Source organism: Leopardus geoffroyi, chromosome D3 (genome assembly GCF_018350155.1).
Source record: "Leopardus geoffroyi isolate Oge1 chromosome D3, O.geoffroyi_Oge1_pat1.0, whole genome shotgun sequence".
In the NCBI taxonomy this organism is placed as follows: Eukaryota; Metazoa; Chordata; class Mammalia; order Carnivora; family Felidae; genus Leopardus; species Leopardus geoffroyi.
In genome coordinates this window covers 4,780,108-4,798,415 of record NC_059339.1, presented here as the reverse complement: position 1 = coordinate 4,798,415, position 18,308 = coordinate 4,780,108, and the positions used below count along the sequence as shown (strand labels likewise).

The 18,308-nt window shown below is 51.1% G+C and overlaps 1 protein-coding gene across 1 annotated transcript in view; it reads left to right on the top strand.

The window, feature by feature from the left end:
• LOC123588322 (transmembrane protein 132B) overlaps positions 1 to 17,411 on the top strand; it is a 367,329-nt gene extending 349,918 nt beyond the window's left edge. The window contains exons 6-9 of the mRNA XM_045459135.1: positions 5,336 to 5,541; positions 8,616 to 8,886; positions 10,910 to 11,101; positions 12,026 to 17,411. Coding sequence (XP_045315091.1) covers positions 5,336 to 5,541; positions 8,616 to 8,886; positions 10,910 to 11,101; positions 12,026 to 13,174 — 1,818 coding nt within the window. The 3' untranslated portion in view covers positions 13,175 to 17,411. The remainder of the gene's footprint in view (positions 1 to 5,335; positions 5,542 to 8,615; positions 8,887 to 10,909; positions 11,102 to 12,025) is intronic.
• Positions 17,412 to 18,308: the final 897 nt, after the last annotated feature.

Genomic DNA, 18,308 nt, shown 5'->3' with positions numbered 1-18,308 from the left:
GTCTGGCTCCCTCTCCCTGGACTTGAGGACTAATAATGATCAAGCTAGTCTGAACTAGTCCGTACCTAATGCTTGGTGACACAGAGCACATCCGTGGTGCCTGGAGCCAGGGACAGTGGGCCAAAAAGAGGCACAAGGGATCTTCTCTTCTGGGACCAGGGGAATGTTCCGTGTCCGAGCGTGGTGGTGGTTTCATGGGTGCGTGCACCACCACACTCCTCCGAGTGTGCCTTGGAACAGGCACGGAACATAAATTAGACCTCAGTAAGGTGGGCGTGAAATCCCGGCATGCGTATTTGGGTCTTGCTTTTTGGGGGCAGGACCGTGGGGTGGTCACGCTCAGTGCTGAAGAGCCCCTGATTCAGGGGGGTTGAGTGCAGACCCCTGCTCTGCCCTTCACCAGCTCTGATCCTGGAGAGGCAGCCCCTCCTGGGCCTCAGTTTCCCCATCCGTGCTACAGGGACAAAACACCTAACATATGTAGTCTTTGGAGGGTTTAATGAGTATACTTCTATATGTAAAGTTTTTGAAAAGCAACGCATGAGGGGCGCCTGGGTGGCTCAGTTGGTTAAGCGTCCAACTTTGGCTCAGGTCATGATCTCTCAGTTCATGGATTCGAGCCCCGCGTTGGGTTCTGTGCTGACGGCTCAGAGCCTGGAGTCTGCTTCGGATTCTGTGTCTCCCTCTCTCTCTGCCCCTCCCCTGCTCATGCTCTCTCTCTGTCTCAAAAAGAAATAAAAACATTAAATAATTAAAAAAAAAAAAACAACATATGTACCTAGTAAGCAGTCAGTACATGATAGCTATCATTCCTTTTTGTATTTCTTGGAAGTGTAAAAACTCAAGGCAAAATAAATGTTTTTTGAGTACCTATGGTTCCTCAGACAGTGCATTTTGCTAAACATGGTAATAAATACAAATGGTTTGGTTCAGATGACAGTAGAACATCAAAGCTTTTTTCTTAATTTCCTTTTGCCGATCCTAATATGGGATTTCAGCCCTGTGTGTGTGTGTGTGTGTGTGTGTGTGTGTGAATTGTGAGAAACATACTATTTGCCTGTACGCTTTTTCCTTTCTCGCACTTTGTTGGCATGGGGGGAGGGGTCTCGAGGGAAACCTTATGCACAATCCTTCTCCACAGAAGGATCGACAGTGTGGCAAACTCACAGGGTGGCTGAAATACAGACTCCATTGTTTGTCAATAGGAAATGAAGTCAATGATATATCTTATAGGATCCCCCAAGGAAACCTGTTTTCTTCCGGAGAGCCTGTATTTTCCTCTCTTACTTTAAAGTAATGCAGCTGGAAAAGCGTAATTTGACAGTGAAATATTAACCTCTGAAGACAGTCTTCCCAATATGACATTTACAAGGCATCTCGCACATGCTCACAGACGAACGTGGCCCAGGTCGTCTGCTGCCAATGTCCACCTTCCTGTCGCCAGCTCCTTACATTAGGATTCATGGCATTTGGTGTTCGATGTTCCTTTGGGGGCTCAGAGAGCCCTGAAGGTATCACTTAGATGGGCGGTGGGAACCCGCCTGATCTTTATCTTGCCGTGTGCTCCGGTCCCCTCCTGACACAGACGCACACGGGTGGCATAACACAGAGATCTCAGGTCCTAGCCACAAGGCCAAATTCATAGTGGGAATCCAAATTAATCAGACCTTTGACCTGCAACTTTCTCAGCTTTGCTCTTTGCTTCTTCTACATGATCCATTGAATGAACTTTTGTCTGAACGCTATTAACCTGATAACCTTGCCTTTGGTAACTCTTCCTCCTTCTTACCCAGACATGCTACTCATGGGCCACAGGGGTAACCGCACCCAGAGGAAGCCGTGGAGACACGTTCCCATTGAGTGTCTGTCTGCTGGACACCTCAGTTTGCTATGCGCTGTACTAGACATAGAGACACAGCGGTTAAGAGGGGACAGGTCCAGCGGCTCCTGGGTGGCTCGGTCAGTTAAGTGTCCAACTTCGGCTCAGGTGATGATCTCACAGTTCATGAGCTCCAGCCCTGCCTTGGGCTCTGTGCTGACAGCTCGGAGCCTGGAGCCTGCTTCGGATTCTGCGTGCCTCGGGAAGTCGCGGGAGAGGCCCGACGTGTGAGCGGGCGGAGGAAAGAGCCCTGGGCCAGGGTCGCATTGCTGCGCACGTACCCTCGACGCCGTCGCACGTGACGCTCCCTTTTCTATCGAGGATTCGATGCAGGTGGGGTGAGGGTTGTGATGCCTGGCTCGCAGCAAGAGGGGAGAAGGCCGCAGGCGGAGAGGTCCGGGGCAAACACTAGGTGCCTACTAATCAGCCCTCGTTATTCGCGCAAGTCGTGTCCTGGAAAAGTCCCCACAAACACTGAATTAGCAAATACTGAACCTTCAGGGGGAGATACACACGCATACATACCCCACGTAGGCTGTCGTCTTGAATCCTAGGAACAACTCCTCCTGGGAGAGTCTCTTCATTTTGCAAAAGAGAGGATGAGGTTGGGAAGCGTGCAGTGGCTTGCCTGAACCACCCCCACCCCCAACTAACCGGGAGCTAGCGCAGGGATTGGAGCCCCGTGCACCTGCCCCCCCAGCCGGAGCCCTGCCCCCCTCCCGTGTCCAACCCCTGGTCGTCTGTGTGTGAGGGGCTGAGACAAGAGGACAGAGCATCGGCCGCTGGGAGCCTGTGCGTGGGGCAGGTGACTCAGAGCTCACGCCCCGCCAGCTTCCACACGTTGCCGGGACAGTGGTGGGAGCGGTAGGTAAATTCGAGAACACGGAGTCCACAAATAATAAGGCTTATCCACAAACAAACGTCTTTCTTCGCGGTTTTGAAAGCTGGGGAGTCTGAGATTGGAGTGTGGGCGTTTGGGGAGAGCCTCCCCCACCCTGGTTTACAGACCGCTTCTCCTGGTGCTGTTCTCACGTGAGGGAGCAGAGGAAGGAATTCAGCTTTCTGGGGTCTCTTCTTGTAAGGGCGCCGATCCCCTCGCGGGGGCTCCACACTCATGCCCCATTTCCAGATAGCGCCATATTGGGGGTTGGGGGTTCAACATGGGAATGGGGGGGCACCAACACGCAGTCCAGAAATCTGCTATGTCTTGTACACATTGCCACGCACCTTACAGCCTAGCACTCACCAGGACCGACCTCATCTGAGTTGTTTTAATTGAGTTAATCAAGGACGGTGACACACACTTTCTTGTAAGGGTAGGCACGTCCCAGGAGAAAGAAACCAAGCGCATTTCGAAGGCCTCTGACTTTGTTACATTCTTCATTTAAGTTCGTCCACTCAGGCCACCCCTCACTGCCTGAACGATGAGGCAGGTTGAAGTCTGCATGAGCCCCGAAGGGGTATATAGACTGTCACGGCGTCGAGATTTCATTTCTTAGGCACAGAAAGGGCCTCGCGGGTTCCAAAACAGGTGCGTCCCTGATGGTGGGATGTGTTGTTTTGAGGTGATTTACAGGGGGCATGAGGGTGGGTGGAAAGCCAGAGGCAAGGGGAACCTGAATTTTCCACAAATGCGGGAGGGTTGAGGTCTATTCTGTAGGAGGTAGGACCGGGAAGGTTCTAGAATCGGTGCCGTCCACCTGAGCCAGCGGTTTCTCTGAAATGGGGCTCCCACCCCTTTCTGAGTGTCTGAGGGAAGGGCAGCCGGGCCCGGCATCGTGTCAGCGTCACGGGATCTTGAAGTAAGAATGAGTTTTAACCTTCTATTTCTGCTCTCATCCAAAGTCTCGCTCTCTTCGAAATCCTGGGCACAATCCTGCCGATTTGCGTTCCTCGGGCATGCCCCTGGAGACAGCTGATTTGCTCCCATCATCCTTTTTCTTCTCCCTTGTCCCTGGAGGGCACAGACTTCAGACTGCCCAGTCCTCACAGGAGCCAGCTTGACACGGCCACCCTGCAGCACCCCACTCACTGCTTTGAGGACCAGGGTTACCCAGTCAGTGTCACTGGGATTTCAGCCCAGGTCTCTGCTAGTGGCCTTGGTCAGATCTACTTAAAGATGGCTGAAGGGGCGCCCGGGTGGCTCAGTCGGTCAAGCGTCCGACTTCGGCTCAGGTCATGATCTCACAGTCCGTGAGTTCGAACCCGCGTCGGGCTCTGTGCTGACAGCTCGGAGCCTGGAGCCTGCTTTGGGTTCTGTGTCTCCTCTCTCTCTGCCCCTCCCCTGCTCACGCTCTGTCTCTCTTTCTCCCAAAAATACAATAAAACATTAAAAAACAACAACAACAAGGAGGTTTGCTCTTGGAGTTTGGAAGTTGGCACTTCTGACCTTGCTCGGGACACGAGCGTCTGGGGCTCGGAAGGGAGGCCTGGGCTGTGGGTACTGACTTAGGTGAGGAAGACAAGGTCAGAAGTAAGTCCTCGTTTGTGGCTCACACAACACACTGCCTGGTGGCACTCGGGTCCGCCAGCGGCTCAGACTGACGCGGGACCCCGAAAGCAGCGTGTGGCCCGAGCCAGTTGGACCACATCCCTGGCCTCAGCTCCTTCACCTGTAGAATGAGACTGTGGACCCCTCGCTGTTGCGATTCTGTGGTGAATTCTTGGTTTCGGTGTCCCCTGCACCTGGAGGTGACCCTTGCCCCCTCCACGCCCTCCCGACCTACAAACCTCAGTGACATTTTCCGGAAGGTCCAGGAGAGACGTCATCAACATTTTACTTGTTTATCCGGAAGGGGTGGAGTGAGATAGAGGCTTAAATCGTCCGATACGTAACCTGCTAACACGTGCACGTTAAGAGGGTGCCCTCCCCCCCCCCCCCCCGCCAGGTGCCGAGTCAAAAAACCATAGCAAAATGCTACACCCGCACTTCCAGTCTGCAAAAGTGCAGTTTAATGGGGGCACAAATAATTATATCCCCATTTCGGGAGTATTTCCTACAAGGATTTTAACGCAGTGCCAAGCTTTCTTGGTCTGTATGGCTTGAATAAAGTCGTTTTTCTAAAGCGACATATGGCTACCTTTTATGCATCTTCAAACATGGTGAAGTGAAATATGTTGCACCTGGGGTTTGATTAGTGGTGGTTTGAGTACATAAAGAAGGTGAGGTAGAGGGGAAAAACAACCCACAAAAGAAGCAACAAAGGTTATAGAACTCCATTAAATTATGTTTATGGTTTTACTTGTCAGTATTTCGTAACGCAAAATGGTTTTCCTGGAGTCTGTTTATCAGTATTTGTCGCCAATTAGTGCCTACAAATTACCTTTTGTTGGAATTACCAACAGATGAGACGCTATTGTCTCGGCGGCTAATAAATCAGAGTTTGCGAACTTTCTCTGCCTCCTTGCCGCCGGTGTTTCCCCGGATGCCTCTCGAGATTCTCACTTCTCCCAAAGGTTTCCAACCACTGCGACTCCATTTTCGTGAACGGGAAGGAGGTGAGGAGCAAAGTGGACACGACCGTGAACTTCACCCACCAGCACTTCACGTCTCAGCTGGAAGTGACCGTGTGGGCGCCCAGGCTCCCCCTGCAGATTGAGATCTCGGACACGGAGCTGAGCCAGATCAAGGGATGGAGGGTCCCCGTGGCCTCCAACAGAAGGTGAGCAGCCGAGGGAGGGCCGAGTCCGGGCGCCCGGATCCCCGGGAAGATGCGCCCGCAGGGGGTCACGGCGGTCTCGGACTGGGGCTCAGAGGGGTCTGACTTTGGGCACGTACTAGCCTTTGATGTGAGGAGGGCCTCACGGAGATACGGATAGTGTCCAGCTCGTGGCACAGTTGCTGGGACTCAGTATAATGTTGCGCTGCACACAAAGCACAGAGCACGGGGTGTAGGCGTTTCTTTCTATTCCCCGCTTCCCCATCGTTCCTTCCTGTGCTGCTCGTTTTCAGTTCCCTGCTTATAAATGTCGACCTCCATGCGCGGAGCCTGGCGCAGGGGTTACGTTGTGGGCTCTGGCATGAAGCTGCTGAAGTTTTCACCCTTGCGAGCTTTCCCACGTAGAGCTGTGTGACCTTGGGCCAGTTGATGAACCTCTCTGTTCCTCAGTTTCTTCATCTATAAATTGGAGGTGACGATATCACTGAAGAGAGTTGTCCCAAGGGCAAAATGACTAAGTGTAGTACCCAGACTTCTAAAGACGACTCCTCTGTAAGATTCCCACCTCCTGGCTGTTCACTCAAACCCCAACCTGGAACGTCTATGAAGGGATTTTACAGATGGAATTAAAGTGCTGAATCCATTGACCTTAAGATGTGGGGAGTATCCAGGTGGCCCTTGAAAGCAGAGGTTTCTCTAGCGGGAAGGTGGTACCGTTCAGTGTGTGACCTTTTCGAATGGACTTGTTTTTATCCAGCAGAAGTCCCTTGAGATCCACCCCGGTTGTTGGCGGTATCGAACATTCCTGTAGTTGTATTGTTGAGGGGTGATCTGTGGGGGGTATTGTCTTAGCGTGCTGAATCGTCCACCACAGGAGGCCATGCATGCTGTCACCAGGTGGCGGCTCTCATGGATGGAGCCGCCATGACCCTCCTGTGCAAGCTTGTGTGTGAGCATAAGTTTTCTGGGGAAGGTGCCCAAGGGTGTAACTGTTGGGTCGCGTGCTAAGGGCGTAGTTAATTTTAAAAGAAACTGCCGAACTATTTTCCAGAGGATGTACCATTTCACTCTCCCAGCAGCCACATGTATGTCAGCTAGTTACTCCATTCACACCCTTACCGGCATTTTAAGACAGTACATACTGCATGGTCCCATGTAGAATGATCTAGAAAGTGGGAAACAGACTGGAGGTCACCGTGGATTAGGGATTGCATAGACTATCAAGGGGTAGCCCAGGGCATCCCCGTGGGGACGGACTAGTTCTGTGTTTCGGTTGTGGCTATGGTTACGTGAATCCTCTGGTGATAAAACTGCATAGAACCACACACGCGCACATGCACTGGCTAAACTGTGAAAATCTGAATAAGCCCTGTGGTTTGTCCCAACGTCCGTTTCCTGGTCTTGGGATTATACTGTGATCGTGCAAGATGTTAGCAGAGCAAAGAGCATACGAGAACTCCCTGTACGTGATTTTTTAACTTACAGTGAATTTCTAATTAATGAAAAATTTAACCTTTTTCAAGTTTATTTTTGAGAGAGAGAGAGAGAGAGAGAGAGGGAGAAGGAGAGAGAGCATCCCAAGAGGGCTCCCCACTGTCAGCACAGAGCCTGATGTGGGGCTCCATCTCGCAAACCTGAGCTGAAACCAAGGGTCGGACGCTTCACCAGCTGAACCACACCGGGTGCCCCTGGCTGAGCTGGTCTTTCATGAGTCGACCAGCAAGTGTCAGTTAAGCGTCGGGGACAGCCCAGCCCCAGAGACCTTCATTCCCCGTGATCAAATCGGAAGGACTGAAAAGTAAAATAGGAATAACTTTGCGCAATGTCACTGCGTGTTTTTGGTGATATGTCCCTTTGCCACTAAAACCATCTCGCTTTCCAGCACAGATGTTTACTCCTCGCTTTGGGAAACCACAACATGCTTCTTTATGGATGCTGGTCACACACCATTCCTTTCCAAATGGTTCCCAGACCTTTCAGGGAGGCAGGAGGGTACATTTTAAAGAAGGTGGGTTTCCGAAGTCAAACGGAACTCTGTAAATTCGCTGATCGCCAGCTGTCCAGGCCGTGTATTAACCACTCCGAGCCTCGGCGGCTTCGTGTAGAAATAGGAACCTCTTTCCTGGCTGTTTTGAAGATGCAGGGAGGTCACTATAAGGAGGAAGAGGGCACCGAGGGGCACAGCAGCCTGGGCGTGGACCCCGCCCCTAGATGGCTAGCCCTGTTAGCGCTATGATCCCGTGAGTGGATAGACCCAGACCCAGTGCATAGTAGGGCTGACTCGATGTGTGTGAATTACAGCCCCTGGCTCCCCTGCCACCCCTGTCTGCCCACGGTCGTAGACCCTTCACCAAGCAAGGTGCTCTCGCAAAAGCACACAGGACAGGTTCCTCTCGAGGGGAAGGTCCTGGAATAGCACAGCCAGCGAGGACTTTCCCCTGGGGCCGTGCACAGGCGGGGCGGCAGTTGAGGTCCTCTGAGCCAGGGCGCCTGAGATTCCCGCAGGAACCCCTCCGCAGCTCTGTGACTGAGTGCCACAGGTGGGCCAGGGGGTGAGAAAGGGCACTCTGGCCTCCCTGTCGAGGGCCAGCCAGGAGACAGTGCTGAGCCATCGTCAGGGGCCGTCCTCCCCCGCTCACACCTGACCGCACCCCTGGAGGGAGCAGGGGGGGCAGCCAATCTCCCTGCCTGGGCCTGTGTGGGACTCCCGTGAGGAGTGAAGACTGGGCCCAGCAGCTCTTCTGACCCGGGACCTCACGGTTCCCGCAGCGGGGACGGTTTCGAACCACAGAGTTCCAGAACGCAGGGCGGGGACTCAACCTCTGCCTGTTTGGGGGCAGCCTGTCCCGCGGTGCTGGGCGCATGCGGGGCGCGTGAAGGCAGGGGTGGCGCTCGCCTTCCGTGCTCCAAGCAGGTGCACCGAAAAGGAACAGAGGGGGAACGAGCCAATGGTGTGCGGGCCTGGCGGGTAGCAAGACCACGCCACGAGTTCTGACGCCTCCAGAGAGGCTGGAAGGCGAGGCGTGCGAAGCTTCTCCACGGCCGCGGCGTTTATCCTGGTTTGTCTGTGTCCCCAGGCCCACCCGGGAGAGCGAGGACGAGGAGGACGAGGAGAAGAAGGGGCGAGGCTGTTCCCTGCAGTACCAGCATGCCACGGTGCGTGTCCTCACGCAGTTTGTGGCCGAGGCGCCCGACTTGAGTCAGCTGAGCTACATGCTGGGCCCCGACTGGCAGTTTGACATCACCGACCTGGTGACGGATTTCATGAAGGTGGAGGAACCAAGGATCGCACAGCTGCAGGGCGGCAGGACCCTGGTGGGCCGGGAGCCGGGGATAACCACCGTGCAGGTACGGGCCACCCACTCCTTGCCAGGGCCCCAGCCCCAGCCCCAGCCCCAGCCTGTACTGACCAGCGTCCAGGTAGATGCCGCCGGGCAGGGGTGTGTGTGTGTGTGTGTGTGTGTGTGCGCACGCACTAGAGAATCATGACCGGCTGTAGAACATTCACCAATTTTCATAATCTAACTTAAATTAAGTTTTGCATTTCAGGGAGAGTTGAGGGGAAAAAAAAATCCCTAATTTCTTTTACCGCCAAAGCTAAATTAAACGCACAGTGGAAGCCACCTTTCCCCCAGGACGATAATTTACTCTTCATATACCACTAATAGAAGACGGTCAGACCCGAGAAAACTAGCTTTATTTTCCTAACCTTGAGGGTTAACCACTTAGCTATATGTTACACTTTGAACAGTGGACAGAAATTTAAAAAAAAGTTTTTTTAATGTTTATTTTTGAGAGAGAGAGAGAGACAGACAGACAGCATGAGTGGGGGAGAGGCAGAGAGAGGGAGACACAGAATCGGAAGCAGGTTCCGGGCTCTGGGCTGTCAGCACAGAGCCCGAGGCGGGGCTCGAACCCACGAACTGTGAGATCACGAGCTGAGCCAAAGTCGGACGCTCAACCGACTGAGCCACCCAGGCGCCCCAGGGTGGACAGTAAATTCTTAAATAACATGTTTGCACTAAAAATAATGTAAAAATCCACAACGAAGTGCTCTGTATTTTACTAGAGTAAGAGTAAAACTATTTTCCCGGTCAGTTTGAACAGCATAATTATGCAGAGATGCTGCAGCACGTTTTCTAGCGAAAATTTAAAGTGTTACCACTCGTAGTTAATTAAGTCATATTTTAGGTGGTGCCACAGCCAATGTTGACGAAACTGGATGAAACGTGCAATATTTTGTATTATTCTTCCGTGGCTCTGTAGCACGTTATCACAAAACGAGCGGCTAAAAGCACGCCTCATTTATGAGCTCAGTTCTGTAGGTCGGGAGTTGACGAGAGCTGGGCTGGGTTCTCTGCTGAGGCTATCACAAGGCTGCGGTAGTGGCCAGGCTGGGCTTCTCTGGGGGCTTGGGGAAGGATTTGCTTCCCAGCTCATTCAGCTTGTTAGCGGAATGCAGTCCCTCACGGGTGTGGGACTGAGGAGTCTGTTTCCTCGTGGACTGTTAACGGGGGCCGCTCACTGCTCCCAGAGGGGCCACCCACGTCATGTCTCATGTGGCCCCTCCATCAGCAGTAATAGCTGGGTCAAATCCTTCTCACACTTTGAATCTCTGTGATGTTCGTTACACCCCGCCCCCCCCCCCCCCCCCCCCCGGATAATCCAGGATGAGCTCCCTGTCTGAAGGTGCACCTGCCGTAGAAACGCCAACATAATCATGAGAAGTGATTTCTCATCACGTTCCCAGGTTTGGGAATTTAGTGAGGACATCTTCGGGGCGGCGGGGAGGGGGGCGGTTCTGGAAATTCTGCCTGCTGGATGTTCCTGTCCATTTGTTAAGCACCACTGGTTGCAAACTAGATGGTAAATTAGAAGGAGTGACTTCTCACTCCTCCACTTTGCTTACGTGGTCTCTCCAGGGGTGACACAGGGGCCCACACCACGATCACTGTGGTCCCATAGTGCACAGCGAAGTGCCCACTGGAAGGATGTGAGCAGGAGAAGATGGCCCACTCCGCCATTTTCACATCTAAATATTAGTTGTTGGGAAACCGTTGCTCTTTGAGTGCCTGGTCCCAAGGTGGGCAACTTTTAGCTCTTGTCTCTATGTGAAATTGAGCTCTTCTCAGAAAATACACTGTGGTTGTCATGGCAGGAGTCAAAGGCAAGGAAATGGACCAACATGATGTTTGTCAAACTCCTCCAGTTGGCGAGTGTCACTGGACCATAGCATAACCCTTCCCTACAGAGTTCTCCAAGCACACTCACTTGGCAGACAGCTGAGGGAACACGCTGATGGAAAAGGTCAGTTAGGAGTTTAAAACCATTGAGTGGAGCAGACCCTGGAGCTTGGTCGCTTCCTTTGAAGGTCCTCTCCCCGCTCTCTGACTCCATCCTGGCCGAGAAGACGGTGATCGTCCTGGATGACCGCGTCACCATCGCCGACCTGGGCGTGCAGCTGGTGGCTGGCTTGTCTCTTGCCCTGAAGCCTCACAGAGCGGACAAAAGAGCCATCGTCTCGATGGTGGCTGCCCAGGACGTTCTCCGAGCCCCGCAGCAGGTGAGATCCCAGAGTCCTTTTGTCCCCGGTCGTTTGAGACCACTTCCCTCCCCCGTGCATCTGCAGAGGGCATCAGTTGAAGCTAGGATGGGTGGTCCGTGAAGCTCCTTCCTGCTTCTTATCCAGATGGCCCTGCCTTGTTTCGAGAAAAATACCAGCGACTTAGATACGTTTTCCTCATACGTGGTTTTATACATCAACCATGCGTTCATACTCCACTTGCTTTGCAGCAGCCTTATCTGTGCTTGGCACACTCTGCTGTCCCATGACCATAGGATCACAGGTTTTTCCATTTGCCAAAGCAGGTGGTTTTGATACTTGGAAATTCCACGTCAGCTGCTTGAACACGCGTGGCTGATGGGCCCCAAATCGCTACCGTTTACAGTCATTGCCAACTCTGAAGCTCTCCTCCATCTTTAAACTCATAACGAGTGTTTATAAAGACACCAGGGTGCTGTGCCTTTCCGGTGAGCTCCTTCCCGTAAGGCATCTTTCCCCAGGCTCCTTACCCAGTGCGTGTTTCGCTTCATCAGCACTGGCTTCCTAATAAAGAATGTTCAAAGCGATATTATCTGGAGCAGTAGCCTGATTAGTTGCACCTGATCTTGATTCAGATAAATTGCCTGATCTTTCAAAATGTTTTTTAGAAAGGTCAAAGTCAACTTCTGTTGTGCGGCATGCAATAAATTAATATGCACCTTAATGCATTCATTAAAGTATATTATTTGCTTCGCATATCAGTGGAGCAGTAGTATGTTATTGATGTCAGTTCAAGGCATGCCAGGAACGGTTCAAGATTTAAACCATAGAAGTTTATTTTTCTCCATCTGTATATTTAAATGATATTATATAGGAAGTCGTATTTATGTTTGCAATTTGAAGGAACCTGATTATAACATAATGCTTTGGTTTCATTTTTCTTAGGAAGCAATAGTCAGTTCTTGGATTTTGTTCAGTGATGGTTCGGTGACACCATTAGACATTTATGATCCCAAGGATTTTTCAGTTACTGTGTCATCATTGGATGAAATGGTGGTGTCTGTCCAGGCAAACCTTCAGTCCAAGTGGCCGGTTGTGGTTGCACAGGGTGAAGGGCAAGGTCCCTTGATTAAATTAGAGATGATGATTAGCGAACCCTGTCAGAAGACCAAGAGGAAGAGTGTTCTTGCCGTGGGTAAAGGAAACGTCAAGGTCAAATTTGAACCAAATGTTGATGAGCACCTAGGAGGCACCAACGATATCGAGGGCATCAGTCGGGAATACAAAGACCACTTCAGTAATTCCATACAGCGTGAAGGAAACCAGGAGAGAGCGGTTCAGGAGTGGTTCCAACATGGCGCCTCTGTTGGCCAAGAGGAACGTAGCAACAAAAGCACAACTCCACAGTACCCCCTGGAAGGAAAGGATAAGAAGTTGCTCAAGAGCGGTGGTCCAGACTCCTTCACAAGCTTCCCCACTCAAGGGAAGTTACCGGAACCCAATAATCCCAGTGACCTTACAGTGACCTCAAGGGGGTTAACTGACTTGGAGATCGGCATGTACGCTCTGCTCTGTGTCTTCTGCTTGGCCATTTTGGTCTTCTTAATCAACTGTGTGGCATTTGCTTGGAAATACAGACACAAAAGGTTCGCTGTGAGCGAACAAGGCAACATCCCCCATTCCCATGACTGGGTCTGGCTTGGGAATGAAGTAGAACTTCTGGAAAACCCCGTGGACATCACCCTCCCGTCGGAGGAGTGCACAACCATGATAGACAGGGGGCTGCAGTTCGAGGAGAGGAACTTCCTTCTCAACGGCGGCTCCCAGAAGACTTTCCATAGTCAACTACTCAGACCCTCTGACTATGTCTATGACAAAGACATTAAAAGTGAGCCTATAAACCCATCGGGCCCAAAGAGGAAGAGAGTCAAGTTTACTTCCTACACCACCATCCTCCCGGAGGACGGTGGCCCATACACCAACTCCATCCTGTTTGACAGTGAGGATAACATCAAGTGGGTCTGTCAGGACACCGGGCTGGGGGGCCCCCGGGACCTTAGAGACTATATGGAAAGGCTGCAAGACCAGATGTGAACTCCTTTCTTACGTTTGTATTCACCTTTATGCCTTCTGTTTTTTGAACGGTGGAGCAGTGAGTTTGTTCAGCAATAGGGGGTGATTTAACAAAGGTTAACTTGTGGAGGTCTGGGAGGGATCCCTTTCTGAGCAGGTGTCAGAGGCCCGGAGAGCTACAGCAGCTGGGTGATAAGCCGGGAAATGTCTCTAAAGCGGCCACACATAGATCCTGGAGAAGTTCTAAGACAACAGTAGTATCTGCAGCCTGATACTAGCTCAGTTCAAATACAATAAACCCGACCCCACAGACGTTGTTAGTCATCTCGCGACAAACGGCCGTGTGGATTTAGAAAAGGCTTGGGTGTTGATTTTTCTATTCCTAGAACTTTTAAAGCACAGTGGACACTCCTTGCCCTTGGCCCGAGATTGGACGTACGCGAAAGATGCCGAATGTAGCCGCCCTTATTTGTTATGAGTGCTGCTCGTTATTTTTATATACATTTGCACCTGCACCTGGTTTCCTTTGGCCTCTGGAATTCTTTTTGAAACATGAAGAAAAGCAGTTGTGGTCTTCTCTCTGAGATGTTTGATTTACACATGAGTTTGAGTCGCTGACGTTTGCCGCGTCCGTGCAGGACGTCAGGTGTCCTCCAGTTTTCCACACTCCTTACCTAAGGGGCCATATCTGAGAAACTTATCCTCACAATGTCCTTCCTTCTCTTTGTTGTGAAGCTTCCTTGTATCAGGACTGGGGACATGGGGTTTTACACAAAATATTAATATACTGTGAGGGAGGGCCATCTCTTTACAGTTTTCTATATGAAGCTTAAAAACTTTGGTGAACACTTGTCAACCACATTTATTTTTTATCTTCTGCCTGTGGAAGATTCACGGGGAATCCCTGGAGTGCATTTCTGAGGGCTTTAGAAAAGACCCTGAAATAGTTTGTCTTTATACTGGTGCTTTCTGGTCAACGCAATGTGTTATCCAAATGGAAATCAAAATCTTAAACTAATATACACAGAAAGGAAATTGCATGGGAAATGCATTCAGATTAAACTTCCATTTTACTGGAACAACCACCACAACAATTTGAAAGTAGAGTGATGTCTCCACTTAGCAATATGTAGAAATCCTTCCATACAATGACCCCCAACCCTTACCCCCCCAAAACCCATCAGTCGCGACTCTGGCAGAGATAAAACCTATACAGGGTGTGCTCTGATGGAGAAAAGCAATGGGTTTGCCCCCAAACAGCATAAAATAAACAGCCGTTCAAGAGTTTAAGCGGTTATGCTGAAAAAACCATAGCTATTGGAAAGTCAAAGTGGCAATAGGAAAAAAAAAAGCATGGCCCCTGCATAATTTTTAAATACAAAAATATTTTTCAAGGAATTGCATGAACGGCTTCAAGCAAAGAAAGAATTTCAGGTTAGATTAGAATTTCTCACACTCACAAGAACATTCTACTGAGATGGGATAGAGGTGAAGACGGACAGTGGACTAGGCCACCAATTCCGAGCTTTCTGTTGCCACTTAGGTCCCTAGGAAATAGAAATTTAAAGTCCAGGGCAGCAAAGGCGCGGGGAAGCGGTTTCTTGACTCCTCGTGGCTGCTGAGCAAGCTGTTAGAATGAGAGGCGTTCGGTTGTTGTTGGGAAGCGTTTCGTGCGTGGGGGCAGGACAGCCCAGCCTCCTCTGACCTGTGTCTCCCACCCACAGCACTGCGGTGGGTTTGTAAACCGTGCATACGCTACCAGGGACGTGGACCTGATATTGAGACGCCAGTGTTCAGTTGATCTTGTGTTTAAGTTGGGGGTTGAGGAGTGAAGCTGGTCAAGTTGCAAAAAAATCTTTCAACTCGGTGGGTGAACGAAGCCAGGAGACCCAGGCGTTAGCTTCAGAGGGAGTTTGCAAAGAGATGGCTGACGTCTGGCAGGAAGGGCACCTCAGGGAGCCCGGGGAGACTGTCACCAGGGGTTCGAGGCAGGGGAGGTGGCTCAGAGCTAGCTAGGGAGGCCGAAAGGAAGTTCACACGCTAATGCAGCATAGCTGTCTAAATGAGCCCCACTCCTTCTGTAAGACGTTAATTTTCTCTCCCTTTGGATCTTCAGCAAAATCCCCCAAATAATGGGGATTTCATGTCTGAAACGGAGGACATTCAGCTGGTATAGGGAGCCTCCCGCACATTCTCACACAGCAGGCTGCCCCCACTGGTGCAGTGAGGCTCTGGCAGGGGGGTGATCTGGAAAGGAAGGAGGACATTACCATTGCCATGATTAGCGTTACTGACAAGCTTGCAAATCAGAGCATTCCCTGGGGTCTGAGCGTTTGATGTGGGCAGAGCGCAAACTCGGGGGCACTAGAACATAGAACGCGTCAGAGGTTCTCAGGAGTCGGGAGCTGTCCGCGGTCCTGAAGATGCCTCCCGTGGGTGATCCAGGCTCTCTGCACAGTCTCCTTTGTCCGTTTCCGTTCAAATTCAGTTCAACGTGAAAGTCGAATGGAAGGTCATGGAGGAGGGGTCCCTCTTACCACACAGCACACGCTCACACGCACGCACACATACACACGTACATGAGTGTGTTGGTAGTGAAGAGCCAGAGAGAACAGTGTGTAGCAGGAACCAGCACGGTCTGCGGTCCCCCGATTTGCCACGGGCATCATTCCGCTATCCGGGATTTCAGTGAAGTTCTTTTTGTTCTAAATATCTCCCGCTGACCAGCAGCCGTGGATTATACCTGCCTGATTTCCAATAGATCATTTAAAATGAATAGGAACTATGCCTCTACATATCTAAACTTAGATGGGGAACAGACCTAAATCATGAAACCTTGAAATACAGTTCCCTGGGGACCTGCATGTGCCTGGATTTTCCAGGTTTTTATAGCTGACGTATCCAACTGATCGGTGTGAGTAGTAACCTGAACAGAACAGCATTGATAAAGTCCCTTCCTCTCCCCAAGAAGCGAATGCTTAGACCTCCCTCCGACCCCCGAGGCGGACACGAGCAAGCCTTGGGACACAGGCTGGGAACTTCGCGGGTCACAGGGAGGGCGGCCCAGGCACCCTCGAGGACCGGGCCACCTAGAACGGGGGAGGGTGAGACCAGTGTTCCCGGCGGCCAGATGTGCCGCTCTCCACGCCACACCCAGGGATTGAGGAGCGGCTGCCGCAAGACAGAAGCACGGTGTGAGCACACGGGGTTGCATCGGAGGGAAAGCCAGAAGACACGTCAAGTTTCCCTGAAGGGCGCCACCCAGCAAACCTCGGGACACTCTGCACGTGCCAGCAGAGGACTAACTGACTTCCTGTTTTGTGTTGCGCCCTGGCCAGGGTAAGCTCCCAGACTTAAACTCCAGGCAGAGCGTTTCTGTGTATGAACGTTAATGCAGGGAAAACATGGGTTAATTTCTGTACCATTGCCACATCTGTAGACAGGTACCTTGTACTTCGCTGATTTTTAAGTTTTAGGAAGTCTGCCTTTGTGCATTTTGTTGTTTGCACCCTCTTCTCATCCTTTTAGAAAGGCGTCTTCCCATGGTGGGGTGTTGGGACCAGCCAAGGCTCTGTCAGAGAACTAAGCAGTCCCCCTTCAACGACCACACAGAGTGGTTGCACCTGCTTCCTCCATATCACCAGGACCATTGTGTTTTCTACTCGAATCATCTCACAAATGGCTTCAATCCTTCATGCTCGTCTCTGTAAATGACACGACAGATGGTTTATAAACTCAGTAGCCGTCTCCTCCGTCAACAGTATACATGTGTGATGTACCGAGTATCACCTGTTATGTGAAGGAAGGGACGGGATGGGTGGTGGAAAGGCTATGCTAAGATACGGAAAGCAGATATTTTTGTATGTAACAGAGGCAGTTCCCTGGGGCGCTGAGAAGTGCGCAGGAATAAATACATTTTATAATAAAAGCATGCAATGCTGTAGCTTTTAAATGTACAGACATCCCCGCTCAAAAATATCCGAACCGATGGTGGGGAAAACACCGGGCCTAACCTCCCGCGGGGCGCTGGTTAGGACCGCTGCCTGGAGAGGGCATGGCTCATGGTGGCATCATGGGTGGAATCTGCCAGAAGATTTTGATCTTACTCTTCATTACTTCTGGATTTTTTTTCCTCTTTTTTTTTTTTTTTTCCTGAAAATACTTCAGATAAAAGTGACTACATTTTCCAGCATAAAGGTATATTCTAACCACAGGGTAACTCATCATTTTTAACGTGAAAATAAACGCTTAAACATTCTTCGGTTGTTTCCTTATTTTATGCACATATTCCCTCTTCAATTTCAGCCTCTGTATGAATTCACTCTTCTTATATATATTTTTTCTTCTTAGCCAGAGATTTTTAATACATTTGGTACAGCAATAAATGGAAACCAAAAGAAAATGTTTCTTAAAAGTTGCAAACAGCTTTTAACCTTTGGAAAGCTTCTCATTTGTTTTCCCAGCTGGGGGACACTTATTCCGGGATGTCTTAGAAGGTGGGCTTCTGGCGCTCACGTCCCTGTCGAGGGCCACGCCATCTTGGAGTCAGTGCTGACGTGCAGGACGCAGTGGTCCCTGACCTCAGTCTCCCTTCTGGTCTTCCCTTGTCAATGGCTCCCTTGTGTGTATGTGTTTGGGGCTGGGGCTTGAACAGGGCGAGGGCTGGGTGTTGAGGGTCCAGAACGGGCAGAGCTCTGGAGACATAAGAAAAACACAAGACTGTCAGGCTCCTGCTTGGGAGGTTGACGTAAGCATTTCAGCTGACTGCTGGCCAGGCATTGCCGAGCCCCCGAAGTTCCTCAGTTGGCATGTGTGTCCTTCCCGACACTGCCAGCATCATGTTTGGTATTTTGGCAAATGCCGTCCCTTGCATTCAGGAGGAGGGGATACCACTCTGGCAGTAACTTGACACGTCACGATAAATGCCCTCTAAATGGGCTCTGCAGACATCATTTTGAGGCACTAGGTATACACATGGGGTTGGCTTGTGAAATCGAATCTGTGGAGTAGCAGGCATCAGATGAGCCCAGGTGCTCTCCCAGGTGTGGAGGATTTTCCACGTTCTGGGCAAATGCTTCTCACTGAGCCCCTCCTCCTAGACCTCATCCTTGGAAATGGGAGGACGGAGCCACGGACCCCGCAGGCTCTCCCCAGG